This window comes from Dromiciops gliroides, chromosome 3 (genome assembly GCF_019393635.1).
Source record: "Dromiciops gliroides isolate mDroGli1 chromosome 3, mDroGli1.pri, whole genome shotgun sequence".
Classification (NCBI taxonomy): Eukaryota; Metazoa; Chordata; class Mammalia; order Microbiotheria; family Microbiotheriidae; genus Dromiciops; species Dromiciops gliroides.
The window spans coordinates 29,836,930-29,860,677 of NC_057863.1; the positions used below are offsets into that span (position 1 = coordinate 29,836,930).

At 38.1% G+C, this 23,748-nt stretch overlaps 1 protein-coding gene across 1 annotated transcript in view; it reads left to right on the forward strand.

Moving 5' to 3' along the window:
* Positions 1–23,748, forward strand: part of LOC122749431 (EGF-like and EMI domain-containing protein 1) — an 808,768-nt gene that overhangs the window by 678,013 nt on the left and 107,007 nt on the right. Inside the window, exon 17 of the mRNA XM_043995804.1 lies at positions 22,084–22,212. Within this exon, the coding sequence (XP_043851739.1) occupies positions 22,084–22,212 (129 nt within the window). The remainder of the gene's footprint in view (positions 1–22,083; positions 22,213–23,748) is intronic.

Below are 23,748 nucleotides of genomic sequence, written 5' to 3' on the forward strand. Positions count from 1 at the left end.
GGAAGAGGAATGGGCCAAGCATACTGAATGTCATTTCGGACATGAGTTTGAGATGTCATGCACTCACCCTCCTTAAGAAGCTTACTGGCTAGAAAGCCTGCCTAATGAAGGTGAAAAAGCTTTGGCCATTGTTCACTGTGAATCGAGTTTTCTGTAGCCAAGTATCATTAAAAACAACCCTACATATATGATATTGGGACACTTTGCTAGTGATCTGATCATATTTGAAAGGGTACAATGTTTGCCCCAGGGATAGACTACAACCTGGATTGATAGGTTACTTAATACATGCTCAATCATATGTTTTTTTTTTCTGTAGGTAACTGGATGTTTGAGTTTGTATCTGTCATTCTGGCCCTGTTGACAAGCACTTAGGACAGAGTAAAAGTTGTCTAGACCTATAATTAGCCAGCCCTGATATTTTTCAACTTTGCTTGCCTTTTCAAACTCACCTTTTAAAGAAACTTAAAGGTACAAATTTCCATGTGTCAAAGGTATTTGAGTTAGCTTTCAGTGGTGAAGATACATTTCCTAAGGTCAGACCCTTAGCTATATGGGAAAAATATTAAGTAGGCTGAACTTTTCAGTAATCCTATCTTAACTGTGTTCTAAGTGTTGTATGATGCAAACATTTTGTTGAGGAAAATGTAGATCCCTACTTATTTTTCAAATATTAATAAAATGGGTTTGTATATAATTTTCCCTTTTTCAAGGATTAAATAATATTTATTAATAAATGTTCATAATTATAAAATGCTTTCAGCTTTATGCTTTGCATAAATTATCCCATTTGACCCGTGAAACAACCCTGAGAGGTAGATGCTCTTAATATTCCCATTTTACAGATGAGGAAACTGAGGCTAAGAGAAGTTAAGTAACTTGCCTAAAGGTTAATGCTGCCCAGGTTCATGATGCCTGGTTGTGATGTGGAATTCAATCTCAGATTTCCCTGACTCCAATCTATCATGCTTACCCATTACTCCAGCCCTAATTCCACACTTTGCAACTGTCCTAAGAGAGAAGTGGTTATAAGAAATAGGGTCCTAACTTATTAATACCAAAATTACACCCCCTTTATAAATATATTTCTATATCTAAAGAGCCAGAGATTTTAGGTTCCCAGAATCTAACTCCAGTGTACAGAATGGGTCTTTCAAAAATTTAAGTTACATGTTTATATCTGTATTTCTAGACACACACATACAGACACAAGTTCTGTAATCACCATAATATGATACTTAGAAAAATGAATGAGTCTAAACTATCAGACTCATTTAAAATACATCACACATAACTCACCAAGAATGCGCGCGGCATTTTAAAAGAGGGCTCTATTTGGTGATAGCACATAGCATTTTTCTAAACATCCTGTTATGGTGCTTACATAATTTAAAAACCTAGTTATGCTGCATAATGAACTGTAAAAAAACTGATGGGTTATAAGGGATAATATGTTTTAGCATAGAGAACAGATGAAAAGCTACTCCTGAAGATCTCGGCTTTTATATAAACAGTAGTGTTCCAAAGATAGAAACAAAGATTTGGAGAAGGGAGGAAATGGGGAAGAATCCTTTCAGATAGGGAAATCTATGGGGTGCCAGTGGTCCTTTGAAGGGGACAAAGCGTAAAATGAGACATCTCTAAATAACAGTGCTTTCCATTGGCCCAGCATGCCTTTAGAAATACCTTTAAAAACAATACCAACAGCATTAAGCAATACCATGTCTATATTTTGACATACACCTGTTTCCTCTGGTTTAGTTTTCTGTGGCCATAGAAAACTAAAAAGGCAGCCATGGTAGAATGGATCAAGAGCCAGTCACTGGGCCAGTAAGACTGGGATCCAAATTCTACTTCTAATACATATGAACTGCTTAACCATGGGCTTGTCACTTACCCTCTCAATGTTTGAGACAATTTTCTAATACCATAAATCCCTTATTGAGAAGTTCCTATACCAATGAAATCTCAGGAAGTGAAGGAGGGAGGGATGAAAGGAGAAGAAAGGAGAGGGGGAGGAGAGGGAATGAGAGGCAGGGAGAAGAAAGGGAAGGGAAGGGAAGGAGAGAAAGAAGAAAGGAATAAACAAATTTATAAATAAAATAGAATTAGTTGTCTATAGGCACTTGGAGATAATGAAGTTATCTCTGAATTTTCATTTAAAAAACCCCTCCTATTCTCATAACTGTTTTTCAAAGATCCTATTTTCCAATGTGGGGGTGGGGGTTGGAGGGAAGGGAAGGGAAAGAAATAAGCATCTATATAGTGGCTGCTATTTGCCAGACACTATGCTAAGTACTTTACAAATATTTTTCATTTCATCCTTACAACAGCCTGAAATGCAGGTATTATTTTTATCCCCATTTTACAGATGAAAAAACTGAGGCAAACACAGGCTTAGTGATTTGGTCAAAGTCATATGGCTTGTAAGTATCTGATGTTGGATTTGAACTCAAGTCTTTCTGACTCCAATCTCAGCTGTTTTTCTACTTCATATCCATCTACATTAATCCTCCCTGCCTTGAGTTTCCTCCATTTTCCTCATGGATGATTTTAATGAACTCAAGAACTACTAAATGATGTAATAGTAGAAAGAATATAGTATGGGAGTCTAGAGATTGGGTTTTGAGTCTTGACCCTGCCCTTATGTGACTTTGAGCAAGTAACTCCCTATCTCTGAGGTTCCCTTTTCTCCCTGAAAAATGAAAGGACTGAACTTGACCCAATATAATCCATTAAGCATTTTTGCTGCACTACGTGCTTACTTAGTGCAAAATAGAAAAAACAAATGGCATAGTTAGAGAGATGGCCACAGAAACTTGGAGATTCAAGTTCCAATGCTGATAAATTCTGGCAGTGTAACTGCCAAAATTACTTAACTTCTCAAGGTTCCCCAGTCAACTCTCAGATTCTTACGTTACCAAAAACTTGTCCAGATATATCAGTAGAGGAAATCCCTTGCTTTCTATGCTGATGAAAAAACAGATCCCATCTACATAATACATACATGCATGCATACATACACATACATATATACATATAGATACATAAACAAATAAATAAAAGGATAGATGGATATAAAAGGATGACATATAGAGAGACTGACAAATAAACAAATAATTGGAATAATAGATAGATATAAATGAATATAGATAGATGACAGATTATATTGATAAGTAGATAGATAAAAATAATCATGCAGGGAACTATTTTAGTTACATATGAACACAAAAATGAATGAATGAATAGATGAATGAAAAATAAGTAGACAGGTAGGATAGATAGATAGATAGATAGATAGATAGATAGATAGATAGATAGATAGATAGATAGATAGAAAGATAGATAGATAGATGTATGGACAGATAGACAAATGGATGCATTTTAAATGAAATATCTCCTGCCTCCAAGTAGTTAAATCTAAAAGATGACCACATGCAAAAAAGCGGAGCCTTTACCTCTTACTTCTGTATCAGAAAGCATGAATGTTGGAATGTTAGAACATTACATATTGCAACATTCCTAGGCATCTTCCAATTTGTACATTGTACGACAACTATATAGCATCAGGAAGAAGAAGAGTATTTTACGCTAGCACCTGTTACAATTCTGAAACATGTCTTTCATCAATGGGACCTTGTGGCTGGCCCTTCCAGCAGACACACATGAAGTTTGTTGCATGACCTACTTTGAGTGTCTTAGTTAGAAAATGTGGACTTTTCACAGAGAATTCATAGGCCAAGTCGTATTTATGGAAGTTTATATTCATTTCCAAATGATTATCTGAATCTAAGAGGGATATTAGTTATATGATGACGACAAAAGGCGTTTTAGCTGAGAGCTTTTAGTTTTAAAATTTTCTTTTTTAAATACATAACCTCATTTGATACCTAAAAAAACCTATAAGCCAGATATTATTACCTCTATTTAATAGATGAAGAAACCAGCTGAGAAGTTAACTGATGTTCCAAGGTCATGCAACTAATAACTATAAGACAGGATTTGAACCCAGATCTTCCTGAGCCAAATCCAACAGTATATTCATTGCCATATTGTTTGTCTTGGGATGTAAATCACAGCTAATTGAAAGGAAGACTATTTTTATGTCCTTTGTCTTTTACTAAGATTGGTTCCAAACATATAACTAGCTTGGATATTTTGATTTAATTGAACAGACAGGTCAATAAAATAATCAACTATGTTGATTTTTCATTGAAATAACAAATTGTGTAAAAGGGTCATCAATGGTAGTCTAAGCCATTATTTTTTTTTAATTGGTAAACTATTTGTATCAATAGACATCCTCCAAGTGTATCCTTCTGAAATGAGTGTGACTGAGGTAATGAGCTCAATCTATTTGGACCATCTGCTCCTTTCTGAAATATTCACCTTGAAGGAAAACTGTTGGCAATGTGCAGCACAATCCTTCATCACAGCCTTTGGCCTGATTCTCATCTCTTCCCTGATGCCTGAAGCTCACTTCTTTCTTGGTGTTGCCTGTCCCTCTCCTCTATCAAAGCAGGGCCCTTATCTGAGTCAGGACAAAGAAAGAATGCGTGTCACCAACTTGCAGAACAACAATTAAGAGTCTAATCAGTCCCACTGCCCTGGCATCAATGGCGTACAGGAAGTGAAATGGAGGAAAATTCATCTCCATCCCGGCACGAATGGGAAATCTGATTTTCAAAGTTGCTGTAAGATAAATTGTATTTAAATAATACATCTCCCATTCACTCCAGCAGTGAGACACATTCCCCTTACCAATCTGGCTCCCAGCAGGCAGTCCAGCCTGATGAAGTATCAGCAAAATGTCAGCTCCCACTGAGAGGAACAACTGAGTGGAGACAGTGAGCAGTGACAGGCCTTTCGAAAAGCTATTATACAAATTCACATTTTCAAATAAGGGTGCAAACGCATATGCATGTATATATGCATATATATGACACATGCATTCATTGTTCGATTAGCCACATGAATGGATGGAAGCTTTGATAGAGGAAATCCAAGCTGCCTCTTTGGGCTCATTTGGCTTTGGAGCCAGATTTATCTCGCTAATTATATATATATTTTCTTAACTAATATTCAAATTAGCCTGTACTTGCAGCAGGGAAGACCTGTGTAAAAATCCTGCCTCAGGAATTTACTAGTAGTGTGAGACCCTGGGTGAGTCATTTAACCTTGAAGTGCCTCAAGGAAAATGATGCAGACCAGCACTTTCTCTAAGACTAGGTTACAGAAGAGGTGCTGATCTTCATTGAGCAAAGGAATTCCCTCACTTTGCAATGAAGGGCCTTCTCTAGCCCTGGCCTGCCACTTCAGCTTCCTGCCAGATTTTTATACCTCCTCCTGTCCCTGGCTACTCTGAGGCAATACTTAGCCTAAGGCTTCTTAGGACACATTGTTACCATCTGCTGTGAAGTGGGGGCTCAAGGGAGGACCCAGAACAAAAAAATCACATGCCTCCCTCCCTTCACTGACTTCTCTTCAGAATCTGATATCCTGGCTGGATTCTTTTATCAGTAGATAGCATACTCGCCATTGTACTCTCCCCATCCTAGGTATTCTGATTCCTGGCTGTTAGTATTCAAACCTCTCTCCTCCCATGGCCAACTCACACCTATCCACCTTTAACCCTACCTCAAATTATTCCACTACAGACCTGCTGACCCATTGTACCTTCTGGAATTCCTTCTAAATAATTAACATGCGTACTTTCACCTTAAAACTCTTCCTTTTTTAATTCCTTTCATTTTCTGGTAATCACTGATAGCCAATTCTCTCCTGATAGCATTGGTTCCCTTAGCATCCTTTCCAGTAATAACTGTACTTTCTCTTATTTGGAATATTCTCTTATTTGGAATATTCCTCGTTGACACTAACAGACTTCCCTTCTACCATCATTTGTCAATAACATCACCTCCTTTGAGGTTCATGGTATTTAAATTTATCACCCACTGCAGATCCTGGGGTCTTTCAACATCTGTGACATTCTCCATCTTTCTTCAGTTAGTTCAGTAGCTTGCTCATAGTTCCTTTCTATACTGTAACTCCTGCCCTCAGACTACAGGTCACCATGTCTATGGATGCTTCCTCAACTACTCTAATTTCCCAATTCTCCAATCTTCTCATTTCCCATGACCCACTTCTCCATTCCAGCTATACAGTCATATCTTTAATCTTGGAATCACCCACAAATGTTCCATTTTATGTTAATGATCTCTAAGATTCCTTTATCTAATGGAAAATTTCTGCATTTCTATCATTTTATATACCTTACAATGCATACCCATGTTTCTCATTGTCATTCATTGCCACTCTTTCCAGTTCTTTCATAGGCCATCGCCCTTGCACTGACTAGACTATAACCTTCTCCTTTCTGTATTTTAACCCTTTGGTGAATTTATTCATCTCTGCACTATACTCTGCTCTTAAATACCTTGCCACCGTGTCCTATCCCTGATCATGTCTCACTACTTCCCAATCCTCAATTATTCCCACTGCGCTCCTTCTTCACTTATACTACTGAATGGAGCTGGAAGAAATGACAAAACTATGCTGATTGGGCCCAGTGCAAATGCGAGTTAGGTTATTTCAACTGCATCAAAGGGATTATCCCACATATTCTTTTTTTTTTAGTGAGGCAATTGGGGTTAAGTGACTTGCCCAGGGTCACACAGATAGTAAGTGTTTAGTGTCTGAGGCTAGATTTGAACCCAGGTCCTCCTGACTCCAGGGCCGGTGCTCCATCCACTGTGCCACCTAGCTGCCCCCATCCCACACATTCTTAACCAATTCACAATCCCAGTCTCCAAAGGAGTCTTCCTAACCAAATCATCTTTCTTCAACCACCCAAAGCACTCACTCCCAGCCTAGCTTTCTACATTATTTGAGAACCTTACTGCATACTTCAACATTGTTCTAGTGTTCTCTTTTCTCCTCCTTCTTATCTCATAATCCTCTTCAATAATTTCCCATTATCTCATGAATTCTAGTCTTGGACAAAAGAAGGGGCCTTTCTTGCCAAAGTCAACCTCTTTAAATTTACCCTTGATTCCATACCATTCTGCCTTCTACTGAAGAGGAACTTGCCCAACCCTAGGTTATCATCCTCTCTCCTGCATCAGTCCCTCCATAGAAATACATTCCTTCTTTGTTGCATAAAATCTATGCCATCCTAAAAAACCCATTTGAAGCTACCATCCTTACTAGCCATGATCTTATCTCTTTCCTACAATGTCCAATTTCACTGAGAAAGCCCTATAATCTAGTTGGCCCCCTCTCCTTGCCTCTGATTCTTTTCTAAACTTCCTGTAATCTTGCTTATGATTTCATCATCAATGTAAACTGTTCTCTCTAAAGTTATGAAGGATCTCTTGATTTCCAAATCTAATGTTTGGTTTTTTTCTTAATACTAGTTCTCCTTGACCTTTCTACAGCATTTGGAAATGTCAAAAAATTGAGCAACTAGGTAGTTATTAATTAGTATTTTTAATTATTATTATATCACCCCTTTAAGGATACTCTTTCCTCATAAGTTTTTCATGACACTCCTCTCACCTAGTCTGTTCTTTCTCATTCTCCTTTGCTGGTTCTTCACCCATAGTAAGTGCACTAATCAGAGGTGTCCTCCGAGGATCTCCACTGGGCCCTCTACTCTTCTTTCTACATTATTTCACCTGGTGATCTCATGAGCTCTTGGTTCAATTATCAGCCCTGTCTCTATGCATATGATTACTAGATCCAGATTTCTGGCCCCACTCTTCCCTGAGCAAGGGTTCCACACCCCCAAATACCTTTTCGAAAGATGAGAATGGTGATACCATAGGCATTTTAAGTTCAACAATCCAAAACACTACTCATTACCTTCCCCCAAAGCCCTTTCCCCTTCCAAACTTCTCTATTACTCTCAGGGGCACCATCATCCTTCCAAGCACTCAGCTTTATAACCTCAATGTCACATTTCACTTCTCACTTTAACTCACCCTTCCTACCAAATCTTGTTTCCAAGTTTTATCGTTTCTACTTTCACAGCATTTTCCTCTACATCCCCTTGTCCTTTACTTGCATAACTACCAACCTAGTTCAGATCTTCATCAACTCTCATCTGGGCTATTACAGTAGATCTCAAATTGATTTCCATGTCTCAATCTCTCCCAACTCTAATTCATCCTCCAATAACATTTCAAAGTGATTTTCCTAAAATTCGAATCTGCTCATGTCACACACACACACACACACACACACACACACACATCAATAAATTCCAATGCCCCTTATTACTTCCAGGATCAAATATAAAGACCTTCATTTGGTATTTAAGGTATTTTATTAACTGGCCTATTTCTCCTTTTCCAGTATTAGACTTTCTTCTTTCCACATGCTACACTGACCTATACTGGCCCTGAAAACATTCTCTCCCATCTCTCTGCTTTTGCATTGGCTCTCCTGCAAATCTGAAATCCTTTCTCTCTCTCTTTCTCTCTCTCTCTCTCTCTCTCTCTCTCTCTCTCTCTCTCTCTCTCTCTCTCTGTCTCTCTCTCTCTGTCTCTCTCTCTCTCTCCTTTTTTAGTGAGGCAATTGGGTTTAAGTGACTTGCCCAGGGTCACACAGCTAGTAAGTGTTAAGTGTCTGAGGCCAGATTTGAACTCAGGTACTCCTGACTCCAGGGCTGGTGCTCTATCCACTGTGCCACCTAGCTGCCTCATGAAATCCTTTCTCTCTTCACCTTGCTTCTTAATTCCCCTGACTCCCTTCAAGACTCATTTCAAATCCCACTTTCTCCAAGAGGTCTTTCTTGATCTTCTCAGATATTAAATAATTTCTTGAGATTATCTTCTATCCACTCAGTATGTGGCTTGTAAGTACTTAATCATTTACATTTTTTCTAGAATGACTTTACATATATATATATATATATATATATATATATATATATATGCATATTTGTGTCTAATGGTAGCCATCTTGGGGGGTTAAAAAAGAAAAAAAGAAAAAATTTACATGATAACTTTATTAAATATTTAAAAGAAATGGACAGGAGATTTGTAGTTTCATTTACAATCGTCTCTTTATTCACTGTTATGGAAATGATTTTTTTATTTAATAATTAAAACCAAAACATTTTAAAAGAAAAAATGAGAAAGTAAAGCTCCTCAAGGATACTGTCTGCTTATTTTTATTTGTACCCCTAGTGCTTAGCACAGAGACTAAAGAAAAAAGTAAACACTTAATTGCTTGTTGACCAATCAATTGATTGAACTATCATTGTCATGGCTGAAAATTTTTTCTTTGAAGTGAAATGGACAACTTTTGTATTATCAACACTTGGCATAGTGCCTGGCATACAGCAATCACTTAATAAATGCTTTTTGACTTATTGTTGACTTGACTAATGGACAGAAAAACTTGTGTTTGATAAAACACTAAAACCAGAGACCACACTGTATAGTAAAGCTTCCATTGTAACAGTCAGGAATTCAAGCTTTTCAATATGGGTACTTTTGTCAGCCCCAACCTTTCCCAGGAGCTAAAGAAGTCTATAATCTTGTTGATAAATAACATACACTTAAATCAGTACCAAAATGAAGAATGGTCCTTGCTCTCCTGATCTCTCAAGGTCTCAGTCATTCAATTTCTTTGTCAATTTGTTTTTTTGGGCCAGCGTGCTATTTAATTGGCATAGGACACTGTCAGGGGAGAAACCCCATCTACAACTTCAGATCATATCTACAACCTAGTCATAGAGAGTTGCCTTAAAACGTGAAAGGTTAATTGACTTGCCTGGGGTCACACAGTGAGTCTGTTTCAGAGTCAAGATTTGAACCTGGGACTTCTGCACTCGGGGAACATGGAGTCAGGAAGACTTGTTAAATCCAGACTCAGACACACTTACTAACTGTGTGATCCTGGAAAAGTCACTTAACCCTGCTTGCTTCAGTTCCTCGTCTGTAAAATGAGCTGGAGAAGGAAATAGCAAACCGCTCCAGTATCTTTGCCAAGAAAACCCCAAATGGAGTCATGAAGAGTTGGATACAAGTAAACAACAACTTCTTGATTCTGACACGAGACCTTTCTGTGCACTAGACTACATTTGCTCTGGCTGGATGCCACTGTTGCCCATGGCCAACCTGCCTGCTTTACTGTAGTTATAAAGGCATGAAAGTTCTGAATGGGACTTGTCGTGAGTAGCTATCCCTCACCACCCTCTGGCCTGGATCTAACTGCCGACTCGGTGAAGTCAGAAACTGCTCACAGGCTCAGTGCCTCTGCTAATATAACTAATGATGCCAGGAACTTGCCCTTTTCATTCTGAAGGCTCTGAAAATCCTCCTCTTTTATTTGTTTTTCTTTCTCATAGGTTTCTGCCAATCATAACTGAGCTTAAAATTCTCCTTGTGTGTTGGTAAATATGGCTGCTTAGCTGCCCACGGTAATCCTTAATTATTCTTAGAGCACAATTCCAGAGCCCTGAATTAGGTGACTGGCAAAGCACAAAATAAAATGCAGTGAATCATCCAGAAATCACTCTGTCTGCCCTCCTCCCCTGTACATCCATCGCTTCTTGTACCATCAGCGCTTTTTGACAGATAGCCCAATGTCAGTGTTGTTGTTGTTTCTCTTTGGGACAGATTGGAAATTAATCTTTACTTCCTTGGGGTTCATTTACTCAGATAGATGCCTGCTAACCACTGACTTCTACTCTTATCCTATAACACCCGCAACAAATATTGCATTTCAGACTCATTAAGATATGTGCTGAATTATTCCTCAGCTTTTCTTTCCTTTTCAGCTATCAGTCACACTTGTCTTTTTTGGCACACATGCAAAAATCTCCCAATAACATCCCAGTGTCATCTAGAAAGGCACATAGAGTACAGGGAACAGGAGTATTTGTCCCCTAGAGGCAGCCAGGTGGTGCAGTGAATACACCACTGGGCCTATAATCTGTAAGACCTATGTTCAAATCTTGCCTCAGTTACTTATAAGTTCTATTACTCTGAAGATTAATTTTTGTCTGCCTCAGTTTCCTCAACTGTAAAATGAGAATTATAATGGTACCTTCTGACGAGGACAGTGGTGAGGATCAATTGAGATGATATTTGTAAAGTGCTTAGCACAGTGCCTGGTACCTAGTAGGGGTCTAATAAATGCTTATTTCTTTCCTTCTATTCATATGCATTAGGTTCTTTGATGAAGAAGCCTAAGGGAGAGATTTTTGATAAAACCTCACTCTCCTTCACCAGTAAATCTTTTGCTCTTAAGACAGTCTTATTATCTTTCACCTGGAGTATTATGATAGGTTACTAGGTGGTCGCTCTCCCTTGTAGAGTCCACGCCTTCCTACATCCCCAAACCCCTATACCTTTCCTGACCTCTGCCATTTTAGTAATCTCCCCTTATTAAAAATTGTCTTCTTTTGCAATCCCTTTGCATTTATTTCTTTGTGTGAAAGCCATGTCCACCAAGTAGAATGTAAGTTCCTGGACAGGGACTATTTGTTCTATTTGTTTTTTTTTCCTTATTTATTTATTTATTTTTGAAGGGCAATGAGGGTTAAGTGACTTGCCCGGGGTCACACAGCTGGTAAGTGTCAAGTGTCCAAAACCGGATTTGATCTCAGGTCCTCCTGAATCCAGAGGCCAGTGCTTTATCCACTGTACCACCTAGCTGCCCCCTTCCTTTCTTTTTAATATTTGCCTTTCATATGACTAATATAGTGTCTTGAACATAGTAGGAACTTTATAAACATTTGTCAAATCGATTTGGAATAAAGGAACAATGGAAGATTAATAAGTGATTGTTGAATTATTTTTAGATGAATGGTGAGGGGTTTTTTTCTTTCTAAATTATCTTCTGGGACCATTTGGGGAGTTGTTTCTCACAATATATGGGTATGTTAAGCCTGGTGCAAAGAAGAATCAGGGTGATCATAAGAGCTGTCATGTGGGAGAAGTATTTGATTCATTTCATTTGTCCCCAAAGAGCAAAACTAGGTGGAATGAAGTGAAAGTAGTGAAGAGCACAATGTAGATTTGATGTTAGGACAAACTCTTTAACAATTAGAGCTATTTAGCATCAGAAGGTAGTGGGTTCCCTTTCATTAGAGCTCTTTAAACAAAGTTAGGAAGAGCTCTTGTTGGTCTTATGTTAGAATATGGGGGGTGGGGGTGGGGTCTGTTGAGGGCCTTCCAATAATGTAATTCTGTCATTATATAAGACTCAGTAACCAACATGAAGACAGAGACATCCAGGAGCCAATCCTTCACATCCTTCAATTCTTGAATTCCTCTCTATTCTCCTCATCCCTTATGCTACCAATGTGATTCATTACTAAGTGAACACACCTGTAACTGTCCATAATGGTTCTGTTTCCCCATCTGCATTTAGAGACAGGGTCCAAAAGTAATGTAGAAGGGAATTTTTATTTGATAATTGTCCAGAGCCATGGAAGGCAGCTGAATGAGAAAGAAATCAGTTTGAATATGTGTATTTAATCAATTTTCAAAGAGCCTGAAGTTGCTCAATTTTAAATGCTTGATTGAACATAATAGTTTGTTTCTAAGCAGAAAGAAAATAACTTCAAGCTGACTTCACAGACAACGTTGCTCAGAGTGAATGTAGTTTCACTTGTTTCTTCCTTAATGAAGACAAGTAAAGCTGAAGAAACTGGCGGGGGGGGGGGGGAGGGAAGGATCCTACTATTTCAAGATATTGTCTGTCTTACTGCATTTTGGTGTCATCATTAATCAATTGTCTGAATGTGGGGAAGGGAAGAAAATGAACCCACTGAATGCTTAACTTGGCTTATTTTAGCTTAGCTAGAAAGAACCCAGATTTCTTAGTTGTCTACCTTTGTGAGCATTTCTATGTCATTAGGGTATTTTGGAAGCCCAACTTGAAAACTTTCAACATCTTGAGGAAGAAATTCCTATAATGTCATTGAGACTGTCCCAGATCTTCAAACAAGAATAAGGAATGATAGAAATTACAAGAAATTCTGTTTTTACTGAATCTTACAATTGAGTGTTGAGCAACCTGAAGTAGACAAATAGTGACTGAAAGACAAAAAAGGCCAAGAAGATCATGTCCCACATTGCACATGGGCCACATTGTACATTTCAAGATCCATTATTATGTCTTTTGAAATATGTGACCAAATGGATCAAAATATCAATTTCTCTCACACATCACCTTGATATTTATGTTCTCTTTGAATTTCAACTTATTTTAATCTTGCTCTCTTTTGTTCCCAAAGAGAAACATTGAAGATGATTTCAATGATAGAATGCTGTCAAAATATTCAAATGCAGCTAACTCAATTGTACTTAGAATTTTGAGCTATTGGTGACACACAGATGATAATCTGTGTGATTCTTATATTGTCTGATGTAAATTCTTAATGTTGTACTATCTTTAGTTTCACAGCCCATTTCCTCCTCTAGGAATGACTGCTCAGAGGGAAGAAAAAGATTATTTGGAGGAATATAATATCAAAGGACTGTACTAAGTTAATCCTAAAGCCTGAAGCATTTTTTTCCTTAATGAAGCATGCATTATCAGTTGGTATTTTTAAAGTATATGAGAAAAAAAAGATGGGCACATTTGATTGATAGTATATGCCATGGTGCACACCCACATGTTAAATATTCACATCCAGTATATTTTTGACAAGATAGTAAAATATTCTATTCATCAATCCAGACCCAATTTTTCATATTTTAATACCGTGATTGGTTCTTAACAAAGCTTTAAAATTATGACAAATACATTCATGCCTCAATAAAGATTAATTTTCATGCCAACTTTGAGGTCAAAGAGTTTGATTGTTTTCTCATAACTTACTTAAAATATATGTTCTCTTAAAACAATAACTTACTGTGCTTTCCCACCAAATCTTTATTGAGCAAAGAAAAAAAGTAGAAGGCATTTTCTCAGTAGTCAGAAACACATACTTTCTACCAAAATACCAAATGTTTTTAAAAATTAAGTGGAAGGAGTTTCTGGGGAAACCCATTTTGCAAATATAAATTATCATCTCCACTAAAACATTTTAAATCTAGATGGTCCATATAATTGAATATGCCTGGCTAATCTGAAAGAGTTGTCTGGAATAAAGAAGCAATTGACCTCCTGTAAAGTTCAAGGTCATCATTGTGCATTTACCAGACAACAGAAAGCTATCTGAGGTGTTTTTCCAAGTGGAAATTTCCTAAGCAAAACAGTAGCAACCAGGAGTAAAGCAGTGGAAAGCAACAACTTTGACCTTTGACAACAATGACAAGAAGAGAAATATACAGAGACAAAGGCAGATGCAGAAAGACAGCGAAATTCCTAAAATAGTATATTTAAATAGGAATAGTTTAGGTTTCTATGCCATGCTCTTGTATATCTACCAAAGTAAAGCAGTCCCTATCTTCAAAGAATTTACATTTTACTGAAGGATATGCAAGGTAAGTAAAAGAGGGACAACAGTAAATACAGAGCATAAGAAAAAGTAGAAATTTTATTTCAATAGGTCACATGAATGCTAATAAATAGGGGTAAAAGAAGTTGAGGAAACACTTATTGTAAGGCATGGCATTTGAACTGCTTTAGAGGAAACCAAGGAATCTAAGGTGTGGAAAGAAAGAGGGTGGCCAGTTACCCAGGAGTTAAGGAGAATCACAACCTCCTTAAATGTCATAGACATCACTGTAATCTGTACAAATGATAGTAAGCCTCAAGTTTTTAACTTGTTTTAATCCATAAAGTGGAGCTGGATGGTCTCTCTTTTGTCCATATAATTTCCTCATAATTTTCCTAGTTTTATTGAATTTTTTTAAAATGCCATTTAGGGAAATTGATTGAAAAGCCCAAAGCTGTATTTCCTGCTTCAAATTCTGGGGAGTGAATGGAAGATTTTTTGCCAGTTAGAGATATCTATTTTCTTTTGTCCATCTGGCGTCGGGAATCATTTTGCCTTTGAAGTGGAATTTGTTTCCAAGACATAGCGTTCAATAAATCTGCATGGTAAGAAGTATTATTACATAGTTCTGGATGTCATCTCCAAATGTAAAGCTGCCTGTTGCCTCAAGTGTAAAATTCATTCTTACATCAACTGTGTGTTTCTTTGCTGCTTTATGATGCTGGTCATTGCAGACCAGCTTGAGGATGCTTAAATGACTGCATGAAGCACCATAATGATTGTGACTCCTACCAGCCCATGTCTCTGTAAAGCCGGTTACATAAGAAAACAATCCAAACAGAATAAGCACAAATTATCTTTTTGTGTGGAGTTTAGCATGTGACTGGAAGGCATCAAGAAATTTCTCTCTCTCTCTCTCTCTCTCTCTCTCTCTCTCTCTCTCTCTCTCTCTCTCTCTCTCTCTCTCTCTCTCTCTCTCTCTCTCCCTCTCTCTCTATTTCCCCCTTCTCTTAGGTATATTTTAGTGTACCTTTCAAGTTGTTCAGTTCCTAGTTTTTAAGTGAGATCAGCACTGATTGTCTTAGTCAACCATTTGAATTCAAGTATGTAATTTATTGGTTCCTGAGTTATTTTCAATGATGTTTGGCTCCAGCAGCCTGTTCAGCAATTAGAGTTCACTATTGAGGATGAAAGAACTGTTGGGTGTTGTGTCTGCTCACTTATAGAGTATCCTGCAACATCCGATCACAGCCAGTAACTGTCCATGGTAATTTAAAGGTACTTGTCATGTCTTTGGATGCTTTTCATCTTCAGTTGTTGAGGTTGATTTCAGTTCAAAGGACGAATGAAAGATGAAAGGGTTACTGTAGGGTTTGACTATTCATGATTCAGCCCACTTTTCATCTGGGTCTCCTAACCACCCATGGACTAGACCACTTTTAATCTTCCCACTACTTTCCCCTAATGGCTGTTCCTCCTTTGAACTCCTTCCTCTAATGTCAAAGTCTAGAAACAAGTGTCACAAGGGTTTCAACTAGACCTCCCATTTAGATAAAGTGCCAGCACAGAAATCTAGATGTCTAAAGACATTACATACGGTCACTGCATGAGGCAAAAAGCAATGGTGTTTCTCTGAAATATCAGATAGTAAAAGATTCATTCCATTTCCCTTTGGTACAGAGATTCAATTTTACTCACCTACATGCATGCATATATGCATGCTTACACATATATACATATATATGCTCTTACATAGCTATAGTCACACATGTGTGTACATACACCATACATATTGCATTGTGTATATTTCTGTATATAGTCACGAATGTGTATGCACATACACATCATACATACTGCATTCTGTATACATATGTATAAATGCATATATGTGTTCATCTGTACTGTAATGGGCATAAATGTGTGTGAATGTGTTCATGTATATATGTGATATGGATACACATACACCACATATGTACCATATACATGCATGCATGCATATGCCGGCTGTGTGCAAGATGATATATTAGATACTGAGGATAAAAAGTAAAAAATTCCAAGTCCCCTTCCCTCAAGGAGCTTAAATTCTGTTATGAGGATGGAGGTACAAAATGCAGATAGATGAATAAACAAGGTAGATACAAAATAATGCTAAGAAGGAGGAAATGCTATCAAATGAGGGATAGGTAACAGTGGAGTCCATATGGCAGGATTAGAAAAGGAGTCTAATGGGAAATGGAGCCTGAGCTGTGCTCTAGAAATTCTATGGGGAGCAGTTGGGTGGTGCAGTGGATTCAGGAGGACCTGAATTTAAATTCGGCCTCAGACACTTGACACTAACTAGCTGTGTGACCCTGGGTAAGTCACTTAACCCTCATTACCCCACCAAAAAAAATTCTATGGAGGAGAAGTGAAGGAAAAAGTACTTTCCAGCCATAGGGATGCCCTGAAAAGAAATTATAACAAAGATGACTTTCCTGCTTTAATAATAAATAACTATAGGATTATGAGATCATAGATTGAAACAGGAATTTCAAGATCACCCATGCTAATTCCTTCATTTTACATATGAGAAAACCCAAGTCTAGTTGAGGAGCAATTTGCCTGAAGGCAGACAGGGTGCAATTGCCTACTCTGGGACAGGAACCCAACTCTTCCAGCTACTGTCATAATTCTTTCCATCACACTTGGCTTCTGTATCTTTTGAAGCATAGGCTAACATGATATTGGCACCATACCATCTCTAACAAATGTTAAATGGCCTTAGTCATAGTCAGAAATACTTTGAGTCATCTTGCACTCCTTTATTCTTCTCTGGAATTTCTGGGCTCCTGAAGGGACTTCCCATAGTCCTATTTAAGAACCAAACAAGGGAGCAGCTAGGTGGCACAGTGGATAAAGCACTGGCTCTGGATTCAGGAGGACCTGAGTTCAAATCCAACCTCAGATACATGACACTTACTAGCTGTGTGACCCTGGGTAAGCCACTAAACCCTCATTGCCCCACACAAAGAAGAAAGGAAGGAAGGAAGGAAGGAAGGAAGGAAGGAAGGAAGGAAGGAAGGAAGGAAGGAAGAAAGAAAGAAAGAAAGAAAGAAAGAAAGAAAGAAAGAAAGAAAGAAAGAAAGAAAGAAAGAAAGAAAGAAAGAAAGAAAGAAAGAAAGAAAGAAAGAAAGAAAGAGGATAAATAAATAAATGAAAAAATTTTAAAAATAAAGATAAAACAAAGAACCAAACAGAACTATTAATGGACAAATGTGAGATGGCTTTTGGATCTCTAATCCAAGGTGAATTTATCCATTCGCACTCAAAACAATTGACCATATAAAACCACTGAGCTGTGAAGAAATTTAGATTATTAGATAAACCCCCCCCATGATCCTTAGGTTAATAATAATGGTATTGTTCTTATACCATGGAACTGTGATGTTGGACGGTTTTGTGCATATTTTGCTTTTTAATTTCCCTCCATCATAAGAAATGAAAGTGATGGAAGGACTCCCCCTCTGACACTTTCTCCATTTCCCTTTCTTTTGCTTGATACCCTGAGGCACTGCTTCACTGTATTGAAAAGGTAATTAATTATCTGGATTTGCTGAGTATCAGGTGCTCCCTGATACTAACAGGATGATAATCTCAGCTCTATTGAATGGCCAAATGATTACTCTGTAAAGGGATCCAGGAACCAGGGTAGGGGAGGAAAAAAATAAGTGTCCACAAAGCCCTTTGTATGTTTGGTACAACTAAAAACCAAACAGCTTAAGGGATGCATTTGAAATCTAGCTGTCTTTTTTGCACACATGGTGAGTTCATTCGGAACTTGCCATCAGTAGTGGGTCTTACTATTATTGAGAGTTTAATAAGCCCCAACAGTGCTAACTAATGTCAAGACTAGCCAGCAAGCCACTGCAAAGTTGATCATCCCTAGGCTTTTGTGGAGAGCCCCCAATGTCACTTAGTCCATAAATCCAGATGCACACTTCACTCTGGGGCTTCTATTACCAAGAGGAGTGTACAGAGGAAAAATAAACCCCGTTTGGTGGAGTAAATGGCATGCCTGCTCCCATAGCTACCCATGGTTTATTATAGCGATATGTGGTTTCCAGCACTACTTATAGCACAGATCATATGGGACCCTTAAAGGCTTTTTGATGCCTCCTGGGCAACTTCAGAATGATTTGGTTTATAAATAATTCTGCCTGCATATCTTACATCTTTAGTATTACCTCTCCCATGCTTTTTATTATTGGGACGTTTGCATGAAACTGGGCTATTTGGATACTTGCCCTTGGAGAGATATTGCTTATCCCCCCCCCCATCCCCTACCCAACCTCTCACCCCAAGCCTCTAAGTCAGAAGAGCATTTTTCATACCATGGCCATTTTCATATGCTACAAAGCCAAGAATTGTAACCTGAGATGAGGGGGAAAAAGCAGGAAAGTATTAAATGCAAAGAAACAAATGTGGTATGCTTAAGCTGTTCTATATATTTTCAAAAATGTTCTTCCATTTTTCCTTATTAACTAAGAGTTAAATTTTGGTTGCTACACCTGTAATTTTTGTTTGGGTCCCTCATATAGCTCTAATTCAATTCAGTTCACCAAATGTTAATTAGTTATCCATTTGGCAGCAAACTGGTGAAAGAGATAAACTTAGATTCATGAAGAAAAGGGTTCAATCCCTGCCTCAGATACTTGCTAGCTATGCAACACTGGGCAAGTCCTTTAAACTCTCTCAGCCTCAATTTCCTCATCTCTAAAATGGATATAATCATAGCATCTACTTTCCAGAGTTGTGAGAATAAAATAAGATAATGTATGCCAAGCTTTTTTTGTAAAACTTAAATCTCTTTATGCGTCAGCTGTTGTTGTTTGCAAGGCAATATATTATATACTAGGGACATAAAAATAAAAAATCCTTCCCCTAAGGAGTTGATATTTTACTAGGATGATACACTGTAACTTGTGTATAAATTAATATAGAGAAATATCAAAAGAGAGTGGTCTAGGGGCAGCTACGTGGCACAGTGGATAAAGCACTGGCCCTCGATTCATGAGGACCTGAGTTCAAATCCAGCCTCAGACACTTGACACTTACTAGCTGTGTGACCCTGGGCAAGTCACATAACCCTCATTGCCCTGTAAGAGAGAGAAAGAAAGAGAGAGAGAGAGAGAGAGAGAGAGAGAGAGAGAGAGAGAGAGAGAGAGAGAGCGCAACAACCAGAAAGACAGAAAGATCAGGAAAGATTTCATGTAGAAGTTGATGCCTGAGGGGAAAAAAAAGATGAAAACCCAATCACACAGAGTTGAGGGTGAATATCAATTACCAAGAGTGACATAATATGGCCATAGAGGTCACCCTACATTGTGAAAATTCTGTTGAAGCTTCGATGTGGCACCATGAATAACCCTTAAGTTACCATGACCTCTAGGATCCCATACAAACTCCTCATTGCTATTTAAAGCAGTTCCCCACCTGATTCCAGGCCACCTTCCTGTCCTCATTATACTTTACTCCCATTCATGCTTTCTTCATTCTACCCAAACCAGACATCTGGGCCTTTAGCATTGGTTTTCTTCCATGTCTGCAATAGATGGGAGTCTCCTTAACCTCAATTTCTATAAGTGCTTAGTTTCTTTCAAAGTTCAACTCAAGCACTACCTTATACTGGGAGTCTTTTCTAATCCTCTCAGGTGCTAGGACATCATCCCAAACACTTACTTTGTACACACTTTTATTTTGTATTTACTTATTGGTTAATATGGGAACTCTTTGACCTTGATGGCAAAAAATATTTGATTTTTGTCTTTGTATTCCCAGCACCCAGCAGAGTGCCTCTTACATAGTAAGTACTTTGTAAATGCTTATTGATTAATGGACAAGTTACTACAGGCAAAGCTTCTCTTCTGCCCCTGCATGGTATTTTTTATGTCTTAAGGGATCCACAGTCTTCATTTTTTTACATCCTCAAGCCCTGCATGCCATGCCCATCCTTATATTTGGAATTTTTTCCTTTAAATTATCAAACCTCATTGGTTCCATGTACATCTGCAGCTGTCACAGTCTTCAGGCTTGGCATTCAGAAATAGAGACAATATTTGAGTCATACAAAACTTCCATTGGGAGCAGAACTGGGTTGACTGAAATAACTTAATTCTGATAGAAATTTCACCTGACTGATGTAAATTAATACTTAGCTAATGATACCATTCTCCTTTAACATAAAATATTTTAATACTAACATATGTTGTCTATTAAAAATATACTCGATGCTCCTAAAGGTTTCCAATTTTGTGAAAAGAAATGCAACAATAAAAATAAGCAAAATCTCTTTGGAGCATGAAATTAGAAGGTCAGCCGTGGGGTCAGATATACCTGGGCTCCAGTCCTGCCTCTAACACACCAGCAGAGTGTCTGGCACATAGTAAGCATTTAATGATTTTTTAAAATTCATTATTTAATGACTCAAACTAGATGTAATACCATGGACTTTAAGTGAATTAAATGAATTAAGTTCTCGGTGTCACAAGCTACACTCTAAGATTATGAATAGAGCTGATAAATCTGTATGGATTATTTCTTTGCATTTGTGTCCCTAAAACCTAAAATGCCTGGCACAGAGTAGGTCCCTAATAAATGGTCATTAATTGATTGGTTGATCTGCATTAGGAGGAATTGCCATAAAGAAACATACATAGCTATTTGCATGTTATCTCCCCCAGTAGATTGTAAACTCCTTGTAGTCAGGTCCTATTTGGGGCTTTCTATATCTATCCCCAGCACCATGCCTAACACATAGTTAATTTTTAGTAAATGCTGGTTGATTTCACTTGACAAGTAATGAAATTATAGGCCACAAGCAAAACAACAACAACAACAACAACCCTGCACCTGGGGAAGGATTTTGTTTTAATTTTGCTTTATTGCTTGATTTATTTTTTGTTCTTTACTTCAAATACATTCTTCAAAAGTGACCATTGAGAATTATCTTTTTCCCCCTAAGGAACAACAACCTGGAAGCCGAAACCTCTTTCTACTTTTGCCTGGTTGGAAGATGACATAGTGAATGAATGAGAGGTTCGCCAAACTTCTAACAGATACTTTAGGCAGGCTTTTAAAATAACCTCACAGATGAGACTTGATTTGTGTGGGTGTTTTCGCAAGTTTGAAATTTGTCTCAGAGTTAATATCCCTTTATTTAAAAAAATGTGAAAGGAAAAAAGGGAAGACTCCATGGAAAAGGGTGAAGAAGTATACCACTGCTCACCTGTTGTAGCAGGTTAAACACGAAGAGGATGTGGGGCAAAGAGAAAATTCTAGAACACTGTGTACAGCCCATCAACCCAAATGAGGATCTAGGGAGTTGTAATCTAGGAAACTGTAGCCTGCATTGCTGTTGTGACAAGCAGTGCAGCCTCTCTGGGAACCCTCTGGACTCCCATTCGGCCCTGCACATGTGGCAATAAAGCCTAGCACATGCTCCCCACATCAGAGTCTCGCCTAACATCTTCCAAATTGCCTGTTAATGGTCACTTTATTCTGCATTTGGGGGGATCAAGTGAGACCCTGGTCCTTGCCTTTTGGCTGTTTAATAAGGTTTCTTGTCTTTTCCCATTCTCAATGTGCTGTTTCGAGATAGCTGACACAGTGTAATTCCCAGATCTCCTTTTGTCTGTGTGCAGAATGTCCAGAGGGGACCTTTGGTCCGAGATGTGGGTTCAGCTGTCAATGCAAGAATGGAGCTGTTTGTGACCCTGTGAGTGGAGCCTGTACCTGCCCAGCTGAGTGGACAGGAACATTCTGCGAAGAAGGTAATTTCTTCCTGCCTTTCTCCTTTAATTTGTGAGCAGACTTTTTGCAGGTCAGCTCCCATCATTCTCAACAGAGGCAGCTTTGGGTAGCAACTGGAGGTCAACTGATTGGGCTGGGCATGCTTCCAGACTTGTCATTGTCTACCACTGAGCTCCACGTGGAGAGGCCTTTATATCAGGCTGTTTTGAAAATAGATGGTTTCCTGGGCCACTCCATTGCCTCCAAGAATGGAATAAACAGAGGAATAATGGGACATCGGAGAATGAAGGACTCAGTCTCATAAGATACATCCTATATCACATTGCTTCAACCAATGTCATTGACCAGCCAGGTCACCAAACCTATTGCATCTAGGTAACAGTATCATTTTGATGCCATTTTTAGATTTGCAAATCACTTTACATTTGATTGTCATAACAGCTCTATGAGGTAAGATCAGTTTAATGTTAAGTGACTTGTCCAGGGTCACACAGAAAATAAAACCACCTGTATTAGCAGTTGGAAATCACCTTGAGATATGATCAGAATTTGTTCTCTGCACGTGTCAGGAATTCTCTCCATCAACACAGATGGACCATTTAAATTTTAGTTTCCAGCAGGCACTGAAATGAAGTGGCTTACTCATGGCCCTATCATGTGTGAATCCAAATCATTCTGATTCTAAGTCTATCCCTTTACCTATTACACTATGTACCCTTCTCTGGAAATCCTATTAAAGCATGATAACTAGTTTTATATCATGGAACCCTCTGGTAGACTTATAAAGTCCATGGACCCCTTCTTAGGAAATGTATGAAATAAAATATATTGATTCACAAAGAAACCACTTTTATTAAATAAAATACACTTATTGAGACTTTTTTAAATTCACAGAGCCCCAAGTTAAGAACCATTTTTAATATATGAGAAAAACAGAGAATTCCTTCTAGTGCAACAGAGACTCCAAACCCCATTTCTTCCTAAAATGGACTGTGAAGTTAATGTAGGGTAGAACAATACAATAATAGAGTGGGGACAGACTCATTCTCAATTCACCATAGTGACTGACACTTCCCCCAATCCCTGACAAAAGTAGACCAAGAGTCTCCTGGAGAAGAAAGGTCTTGAAGGAATCCTTGATAAAGAAAGTCAGAAGGCTATTAACCTCTTTTAAGGGATATTATTGCAGCTACCAATAGACTCTACCAGTCATGTCAGGAAGAAGAAGAAAGCCTTTCTCCTAAAACTATGAAACTCTAAAAGTGAATATGTTATCACATAGTAATTTGCTAAACTGAAGCAAGAGTTATTTTGGATCGAATTTGCGACATAGCTCATGCATGAAATGATCTGTGGCGTGTTCTTGTGAAGTTGTTTTCACACCACAAAACGATGAAAACGAGACAGGAGAAAAAAATGTATCCTGGCTAGAGAATCGTGCAAATATTGAAGCCTGTGATTGAAGGTTTTGTAGAAGGATGTGAGTGCAACTTGTCATTTATATTTTATGAGCCAATAACTGTTCACCAAAATTACAGCTGTTTAGCTTTCAAAAT